At 39.6% G+C, this 10,112-nt stretch overlaps 1 protein-coding gene across 1 annotated transcript; it reads left to right on the forward strand.

Moving 5' to 3' along the window:
• Nucleotides 1-459: 459 nt before the first annotated feature.
• Nucleotides 460-1,173, forward strand: LOC311125103 (uncharacterized protein). Its single transcript, XM_084199174.1, has 2 exons — nt 460-786; nt 889-1,173. Exons 1-2 carry the CDS (start codon nt 492-494, stop codon nt 1,083-1,085), a joined length of 492 nt encoding a protein of 163 aa, XP_084055300.1. The 5' UTR covers nt 460-491; the 3' UTR covers nt 1,086-1,173.
• Nucleotides 1,174-10,112: the final 8,939 nt, after the last annotated feature.

The following is a 10,112-nucleotide window of genomic DNA, read 5'->3' on the forward strand; positions in this document are numbered from 1 at the left end:
ACATCACCACCCACTAAGTACCATAATGTAACATGGACTACAACTACCAAGCACCAAACGTTTACATGGTATACAACTACCTAGCATTAAACCCTTATAAACTACAACTATGAATGTAAAGATACACCAATTTGTGGTGGAAAATAGCCACTGCATCTTCCTCCTCCAGACAATGAATGAGATTGAATCACAACAAAAACACACTGACTTTGCCTGATACTTGGTATTAGATTAAATTATCTGACTCTTCCTATTGATATCTCATCATTAACATTTCATCTTTATTTCTGCTCTCCTCAACACCCACCTGTTTCTCTGTCTAATGTTGTCTTCCCTCCTCCCTCCCTCTGAAATGAAGAAACACAGAAGTACAGTACAGTACAGACTAGCTAAATGTAGCATCACTGGAACATTATGCCTGTGTACTGTCTCTGGGTGTTCTAGGTGATCTGATGTTCTCTGGTGTTGGTCTGGGTGTTCTAGGTGATGTGATGTTCTCTGGTGTTGGTCTGGGTGTTCTAGGTGATGTGATGTTCTCTGGTGTTGGTCTGGGTGTTCTAGGTGATCTGATGTTCTCTGGTGTTGGTCTGGGTGTTCTAGGTGATGTGATGTTCTCTGGTGTTGGTCTGGGTGTTCTAGGTGATCTGATGTTCTCTGGTGTTGGTCTGGGTGTTCTAGGTGATGTGATGTTCTCTGGTGTTGGTCTGGGTGTTGTTCTACTACTGCTGGGTCTGCTGCTGTTCATGTTCTTTAGACAGAGGAGAGACAGAGACAGGAGACCAACAGGTACAGTAGTTATTACACGCAATCATTATTATTATTTTTCATAAACATGTCAGAAAATAAATATAGCTTTTATAAATAAAATCTGTTGGTTTTCCTCTTCAGCAGCCAAACACTCTGCCAGACCGTTGGTTCCTGACTCAATGACAGACAACCAAGATCCAGACATAGGAACCATCACTAACCCAATCTACGCCACAGCAACCAATCAGAACCCAGATACAGCCTGTGACATCACCACCATCTATGCCACGGCAACCAATCCTCGTCCAGATGACATCTACTCCAACGTTGGTCCGTAACATAGGTTCAAGACAGTGTGACCTATGCTACTGTCAACTTCCCCAGAGATCCAGCCTGTCTCCACTATGCTACTGTCAACTTCCCCAGAGATCCAGCCTGTCTCCACTATAATACTGTCTCCTTCAGTTCAGACTCTGATGCTAGTAACCACCCAGACACTCACCCTACAGATGTAGACACCTCATAGATGTACTGCACCATTAAACACTCTGCTACATAGTCTGCTACTGTCACTGATCTGTATGGCAAAGCATGAATTCATGTTTTCATTCATTTGTGTTTTTAATTCATTCATTTATTTGATCGTTAATTTGTTAATTAGTTTTTATATTCATTCAATAATTCATTAATTTGTTTGTTCTTTCATTCATTCATATTTTTATTCCCCAAAAAATATTTTGAATTTGTTTATTTGTTTGTATATTCATTTATTGATTTATTTGTTTGTTCGTTAGTTCAATCATCTGTTTGTTCGTTCATTCTTTTGTTTGTTTGTCGGTCGTTCCGTCTCTACATCCGTTCATTCATTCAATAATTTTCCTACTGTGAATGTAACACTGGCTTCAACAAAAAGAGACAGTTTATCACTTTTAGAAAGCTTTGCTTATTCAGTGTTTTTTACTCCACTTGACTGGGAAATGAGCCTATGTGTATTTATCAGTAAAGCACCAATATATTTATGTGTTTGATACATTCCATTCTAGACATTACTATAAGTCGTCCTCCCCTCACCAGCCTCCACTGGTGCTGTCAGTAAACTCAGTATCTGTCTCATCAGCATGTACCACTGTCACTAGACAAACAAAAGCACTACTTTTATTTCTCTAATTAGTTCATCGTATAGTCAGTGCGTTAAAAGACTCCCATTGTTAGGGCGGAGACATGAGCATCTCGTCATTATACAGAACTCTTGCGAATTGGAAATGAAAGTTGGCAAATTGGCGGGTGCACATTGCACTGGTAGAATGCTGGATTGCCCTAAAGTAAATTGATGTTTCGCTAAAATTATATAATTACTCCTGTCTAAATCGAATCATTCAAAATACTTCATCAGGAATCATGATTTTGCCACAGAGCTTCTTGTTTTTTTTTATACTGTGTTTGGGAAGCAGCCAATTTGGTGTTGCGCATGGCAATAGGTCTAGCTGATTGAGTTGCGGCTGTCAGTTAAACGCGTCTAAAATATTTGTGAAGATAAGGTGTCTTGAGTATAATATAAAAAATGTTGCATCAAGAAGAAGGGGAGGTTTGTGTGGCGATGATATTGTGCGTCTCTCCCCCGAATGCATGAATATGTAGGAGAGTGCCCATTCTGCAATGTATGACTGAGCTTCTCAGTCATTTTTTCTTCACCTCACACAGAGTAAGTCAACGAAGTCAGTTTTGTTTTACATCCATTGCAAATGATAGTTCCTCAGTATTTGAAAAATATTTCCAACACTCCCGGCCCGATAATCACCAAGCCTCGGTGCGAAAGAGCAAACTATCCCGATCTGATGATCCCATATGTCCAGTGGAAACGTCATTAAAAATAGCTATCTGTCCCGAGCTCACTGGCGCAGGAAACTCTGAGGGCCAAGAATAGGCTAGTTGATACAATGTTTCAAGTTCGCTAGCAACAGCTTCCGGCCAGACCCAGTGATGATTTCATGATACAATGTTGCACTTCACTAGCTCAATTCATGACAGATAGAAAGGGAGGCAGACAGGCGGAGTAGAGAGATGAATGTGATTGAAAGAACCATACTTTTTTAACAATATTTTCTACTGTTTTTATTTGTCGACTTTAGGCCTATGTATTTTTTTTAGTTGACGATGAAAATTATACTCCGGGCCTTCACCAGAGTTTCATAACATTTGGGGCTCAGTCCTGAAGACCAGGGGCTGAGGGGTTTGTGGGTCTGAGAAAATAAGTGCTTTCTAAAATCATTTACTGCAATTCGACATCATTTTACATGACTGGAGACATTTAAATAATGTTTTTTATATCACACAAATGATCAAAATGACGAGCTACTCTGACATTTACATACTGAGATCAATAAAACGAACGACCCATGTCTTAAATGCAACCAATAGCATAGGCCAATGAAATGAGTGGATACACAGATCTTAGGCCTACAATATGAGGAAATTAGAGTCCACCATCTTTCCAGTGGCACTCACCTATTCAAACAGATTATTCCCGCAATTGTATTTCGAAATATTGCGAAATACCTTGTAGCTGCTGCCTGATGTTCATTGACAGCGACAACTCAACAATCAGCTGTTTTATATCTGCGGCTGCCTAATAGCGGGATTCCCGACTGTAGACTAGGCCTATGCTCTCATAATGGGACAAAACACAATCTACAGCCATTTTTTTTAATATATATATAAACGATTGATCCTCTAGCTAAATTATGCTGGTGTAGTTTAATTCAGTTTATTTTTTTTATAGAGACGGGGAGTAATTATATAATTTGGCAAATGTATTTCAATTTATCTGCGGCACTTCCAGCACCCCTTCCTGCAGCGCTAGGTTTTCTTTCATGCTCTGTGCTCTCCCCAAAGCCAAATAATCAACACTTTCTATTATTAATTCAATTGATTGTGTTCAGTAACCCCATATGAGTATTTCATTACTATCTGAATGAAGTGTCAAACCACTTAGCTGACATGGGCTGCATTATTTTGCAAACTTAGGGCACCATTTTCGTGGTGTAAAACAGGTATTTTCATCACAGATCCGCGCTCTCTTGCACAACTAAAATGGCGCCATAGTCACTTCCTGTTTCTGCGGCAGTAAAATCGAAGTCAAAGTCATGGCATTGCATGAATAGTCACTTCACAGCAGCATTGAGAAAAGCTAAGAAATATTTTGCACCTTGAAAATGTCGCCCATAATGTTTCCCCAGGATTCAGTGTTTAATATAACTGGGAGAAGACTTCATTATACTCTATCAGGGGTCATGTGGTGTCACTAGACACCCTGAGCCTGAGATTGAGGGAGAGCGCGCTCCAGTGGCTCAATACCACTGTTGCTCTCCTCTCTAGACAGCCTCCTCCAGTCTACATATGTACACTGTAAAACAAATCCTGTAATTGTCACAGTAAATTACTGTATAATCAACAGTATCATACTGTATAAACTGAATACAGTAGATTACTAACCATTACATTGTATTGTGAAAAAATATTAAACAGACGGGATATATTTGATGTATTTTGGACATTGCCATAATATTTGATGCATTTTGGACATTACCGTTAAAAAAAATATTCAAAGTAGAAAGCCTCACAAAAAGCACAAGGGCGACAAAATCAAAGCACATCCTCTGAAGCAAGAGAGAATATTTTATCTCTTGGTCTGTCTGTCTGTCTGTCTGTCTTTCTTTCTTTCTTTCTTTCTTATTATCTGTATCTTGCACAAACTCAGCCAATAGCAGGCCTTGTTTCCTACGTCTTCAAATGGGTTTAGCTACTTCTTGTTCTCTCAGTGACAGTGAGCGAGCATGACACCCGGTTCTTGCCTGGGTGAGCGGATGTTTCAATTGATTGGCAATTGAGGAGCCTGGCGGCAAACGCCGAATGCCCTGCTCAAAACTGACAGCGAGACTCGGAATAGGGGTGGAGTCTGAGAAAAAAAATACAACAACAAACTCCGCCTTCGCAGTTTACGTTGTTCAAACCGAGCGCAGTAGAGTGTAATATAAATCCGTCATCTTTTTATTTTATGGTTATTGTTTTATCTTTGTGTTGTGGCTTTATGCTGTGATTTTGCCTGATTGTTATATAGTTTTGTACATTTTTAACTAAATGAAAAACAAATCTGACTTCTCTAGACCCTTCCTCCCGACAGCAAAGATAATCTATTATATTGGCAAGATATTGGACTGTCTGCTCTAACGATGGGAATAAAATGTCCTCAAAAGGTGGAAGGCAGGAGGGACGAGGCGGGATTAGCCAATGAGAGGGCAGATATGCATGTGAACAACAGACAACTCCGATATTAAATGTTTTTTTTATCAGTGCCACTGGCGTCCACTTATCAGTAAATTCGTAACAATCTAAACATTACGAAAACTTTAATTCGATCAAATAAGCCTCACTTAGCAAATTAGCAATTCAATTTCATGCTGACCATGATAATTCGAACTCACAACCATCCACCCACCCTACTTTCGTTTTTGCCTTAAGTAACCATCTGTTTTATGTAACAATACCACACGTAACATATCAAAACTATTTGAGTATCCCGATTGTAGATTATGAGACCAGGCTGCGCGGGCAGTCAGATATTTTTGTTGTCCCGCAGATTATTTTGAAATTGTCGTCTTTCTGCTTTGTGTGGATTAGGCCAGGCCTACCTATTGTACTAAAATGACATCTTTGTCGCATTAGGGGATGTAGCTCAGTTGGTAGAGCATGGCGTTTGCAACGCCAGGGTTGTGGGTTCGATAAAAAATAATGTATGTGCTAACTGTAAGTCGCTCTGGATAAGAGCGTCTGCTAAATGACAAAAATGTAAATGTAAATGTAATTCACCCTCAGAATTCGCTGCTTCAAGTTATCTAGCCTACTTCTCCTCTCAATTGAGTGCGCGAGATCAAGTGCGCCTAGTATATGTGTGGTCTCAATTAAATAGAGTAGGCTGCCTATGCATGGGGTGGAGAAGCATGGGGCAGTTATCTTCCCAAGGAAATGTACTTCCTAAATATGATTAGGCTATAGTTTACTACATTGTCTAGAAATACATATTGATCATATGTCTCCGTCTGAAAATCGTCCCACTCCTAAAAGGTAACGTTAGGCTATAAAACGTAGCTCTAGTGAAAGTACGAGTCTCTCCAACTCAGCTCTCTTCAAACTATTTCGAGCCTATTGGCTGATATAGCCCAGTAATACCGATAGCCTTATATAAATGGGCCACTTAAGAATCTCTGTTAATTTAACCAATTTCATTAGGTTATTTTTGGAATTTTGATATAGGGGGAAAATCAACCAATCATTCAACCTTATTCCAAGCTCAAGCTCATTTGTTCAATTCTGCATATTGTTTTAGGACACATTTGGCATGAAATCTGAAGAATAAAAAAAAACGTGTTTTCGCGAAATATTGAGATGCGGGACATTTTCCTTCTCTGTCTCTTTAACAAACCCAGCTAGGTGTGGTTTCCTGTTTCTTCAAATGCATTGCTGTCACAGACGCACTTTCTTTTTCACAACTAAGTTAAGCCAAAACCACGCCCCGTTATTCAGAGAGGCGTTCTACTACGCTCCCATTGGCTCGCGACAACTGTTGCCTCACAGCCTGTTGAGAGACATGAATGAACACCCCCCCCCCCTGAGAGACAGTGACCTTCCAAGGTAAGGATGGAAAGTGTCATTTAACAATTAGCTGCCTACCGTACTGCAGGCCTATTATTAAAATGTTTGGTAACATTTGCCCATGTATTTTTTTTTTTTCAGAGTTTCAATGATCAGCTAAGTTAACCTAGGCTACTTAACGTTACTAGCTTGGTATTTAAAGTTGTTATATTATCATTAGTAGTCTATTATCAGGTAAAATGCTTACTATTCATAATTTCTCAAATATTTATTAGCTAATCATTTCTATAAAATTGTTTAAGTTGCTCTGACTATAGCACACAACACATCAAGTTACATTGTTTTCCTATTTAGAGTTGGCAACCCCCTGGGTACAAATATCATATTTGTTCACTTGTGGAGAGACCTACTCAGAGAGACCACTCCACTTTTGAATTGAGCCTACGCCTAGGAGTGAATTCTGTTGAGGAGTTACATGAGTGGCTTCTAAAGACTAGAGACACTGGAGTGACATGGAGGCTCAGCGTAACAAGACCCAGGAAAGGACATACAAGGTATTGATTGAAGTGGGTCAAATTATATTTCGTTGGTGGGATAGAGCAAATGTTAGGCATGCAGACTGTCAGATAATAAATACAATACCCCTTCTGTTTAGGCTGGTTACAGGTGCCAACACAAGATTTACAGTAGATCTTCATGAATGAATACAGGAAAAGTATTTAGACTGGCACTTGTATTCTGTTTAGGTTATCGTTTTCCACTGTTTTCAAATAATGGTATATGGTGTTGTCATCCATACTGAGTGCAGTTGAACCATCCAAATATACAACCTTCATTGCGCATTGTACCTTAGTAGTCGTATCTTAGTAGTTTCTATGTTCACTTGCAGATATGGCCACCTGCTTGGAGGAACAAACAGAGTGCTACTGACCAACAGCCTGTGCCCAGTGACAATGATGAGGGTAAGTGAACTGTACTTCTAAGCAGTTCACATTCAGTACTGCCATTATTTTGACAGTGACACATTTTCTGTAATTTCAGTTGTCTGTCCCCTAACAATGTGATGAATTCCTAGAATTTTACATTGCACCAAAACGATTTGTTTGTTTATTTTAGACATATCCTCTGAATTATCACCAACTGACCTGGTTGCTGGATGACCTCAACAGGCTGAGTATCGATGACCACTTTAGTGAAGCAATGGCGACGCGATTTAATGCAATTAAAGGCAGTCCATCAAGGCTTGTGTCAGCCATCCATTGCTTTTGGAAGTCTCACATCAGCCCAGCGGCCAACAGCGCAGCAGCACTCTGAAGAGCTGCCAGACGACCAGGCCCTATGATTTCCTGTCAGCCTACAGCTGTTGCCTGTCGTTCCACCAAGGCTGGTACAACCAAAAAGCCAGAACAGTGGCTCTGAGCTCCCATACTGTTCACATGCTAAAAGTAAAAGGCCATCAGAAATTAGACATCACAAGTTGTCTGACTCAGTGTATGCAAATAGTTCTCACCCAAAGTGAATAAAGCACATGTGAAGTAAAATGATGTTCCCCTTGAAGTTCCTACTGTCTCAATCAAAGACAAAATGCTCAAGGGGAGTGGTTAGCCACTGGCATAGAAAAAAATATGTATGTATTAAGGATTTAGGCAAATGTTATTATTCAGTGACTGAAATATTTTTCAATCTTGAAATACAAGGCAAATGTTAATCAGTGACTGAAATTTCGCGCTACATGATATTCACTTCCGGACTTGGAGAGCGCTCAAAGCGTTGTAGAACAGCCCTCTGAATAACGGGCGTGGTTTTGGCTTAACTGTGTTGGGGAAAAGAAAGACGCGTCACAGACACAAAGCCACTTCCTGAAGTGCCACTGACACTACTCTGAGAAAAGCTAACTTCTGTAAACAAAAAGGTAAGAATCTTCCTTCAATAAACACTGACATATATTGACTTGGAAGGTATCTTATAGTAGGCTTAATATTCATCTTGGTTTACTATTTATGTTTAGAAGATATAGCCTCGTTATTGTTATGTTTTTTTATGAGTGTCCGTTCTACAATGTATGACTGAGCTTCTCAATCATTTTTTCTTCACCTCACACAGAGTAAGTCAACGAAGTCAGTTTTGTTTGACATGCATTGTGAATGATAGTTCCTCAGTATTTGAAAAATATTTACAACACTCCCGGTCTCGATAATCACAAAAGCCTCGGTGCGAAAGAGCAAACTATCCCGATCTGATGATCCCATATGTCCAGTGGAAACGTCATTAAAAATAGCTATCTGTCCAAGAGCTCACTGGCGCAGGAAACTCTGAGGGCCCGGAATAGGCTAGTTGATACAATGTTTCAAGTTCGCTAGCTACAGCTTCCGGCCAGACCCAGTGATGATTTCATGATACAATGTTGCACTTCACTAGCAATAGCTCAAGTCAAGGCAGATAGAAAGGGAGGCAGACAGGCGGAGTAGAGAGATAAATATGATTTGAAAGAACCAGAATTTTCATCTCGATAGTTTCTACTGTTTTTATTTTGTCGGCTTTAGGCCTATGTATTTTTTCTTAGTTGACGATGTACAGTGGGGAAAAAAAGTATTTAGTCAGTCACCAATTGTGCAAGTTCTCCCACTTAAAAAGATGAGAGAGGCCTGTAATTTTCATCATAGGTACACATCAACTATGACAGACAAAATGAGAAAAAAAAATCCAGAAAATCACAATGTAGGATTATTGATTTAACCTCTCTCATCTTTTTAAGTGGGAGAACATGCACAACTGGTGGCTGACTAAATACTTTTTCCCCCCCACTGTAAATCATAGACTTACTGCTGTATTGGCCTATAGGCAATCTCTGAGTTCTATACTCCTAATTTGGTTAGGGTCTAGGGGTAGATGTGTCATCTTCAGTAGATTTTATTATCTATTTACTTTAATTAGTCTAATCATTGGAATAATTCTCATTCTTAACAATGGGCTACAATGGGCTAAATATAGGGTAATTAGTGTGCTTAATCAACCATTAATATTAGTCTTTCCTGTGCAGAGCCTTGGTGTAGTGGTAACACTCCTGGCATGTGTTGCATAACTTTCCACCTGAGAACAGGGATCAATCCCTGCTGCCAACCTTTCCACTGTTTCTCCCATTTGCCTGTCCCTCCATTTCATTACTATCTGAATAAAGTGTCCAACCACCTAAAAAATGTAATCTTACATTTTAATCCCCAAAAAATGTAAAAGTAACTAAGTTGTCGAATGTTGAGTGTTCATTTCATGTTCAAATCATCCTGAATACAATTTTCCCTGGTCATAGGCCTAAGCCATGTAAAAATATGTTGAATTGCAGGAAATTAGAGTAGTAAAGTAGTAACATTTTTCTGGGGGAAGATCCCTGTCTAGGGGTTGTGCCAGGGGTCAATGATATTCACCCAGGAAATCTCAAGTGTGTTGCATTATTATGCTAACATAGGGCACCATTTTCGTGGTGTAAAATAGGTATTATTCGCACAGATCTGCGCTCTCTTGCACGACTAAAATGGCGCCATAGTCACTTCCTGTTTCTGCGACAATAAAATCGAAGTCAAAGTCATGACAATAGTCACTATACAGCAGCATTGAGAAAAGTTAAGAACTGTTTTGCACCTTGAAAATGTCTTGCGCCTTGAAAATGTCGCCCATAATGTAGCCCCAGGATTCAGTGTTTTAATATTACTAGGAGTCAT

This window comes from Coregonus lavaretus (assembly GCF_964263955.1).
Source record: "Coregonus lavaretus genome assembly, contig: HAP1_SCAFFOLD_9803, whole genome shotgun sequence".
Lineage (NCBI taxonomy): Eukaryota > Metazoa > Chordata > Actinopteri > Salmoniformes > Salmonidae > Coregonus > Coregonus lavaretus.

What these genes read in the sequence shown, in the direction of transcription:
- LOC311125103 (XM_084199174.1), top strand. Translation starts at nt 492, where the DNA reads ATGTTCTCTGGTGTTGGTCTGGGTGTTCTAGGTGATGTGATGTTCTCT. An exon ending in CAGAGACAGGAGACCAACAG is followed by an intron (nt 787 to 888) that starts GTACAGTAGTTA and finishes TTTCCTCTTCAG; the next exon opens with CAGCCAAACACTCTGCCAGA.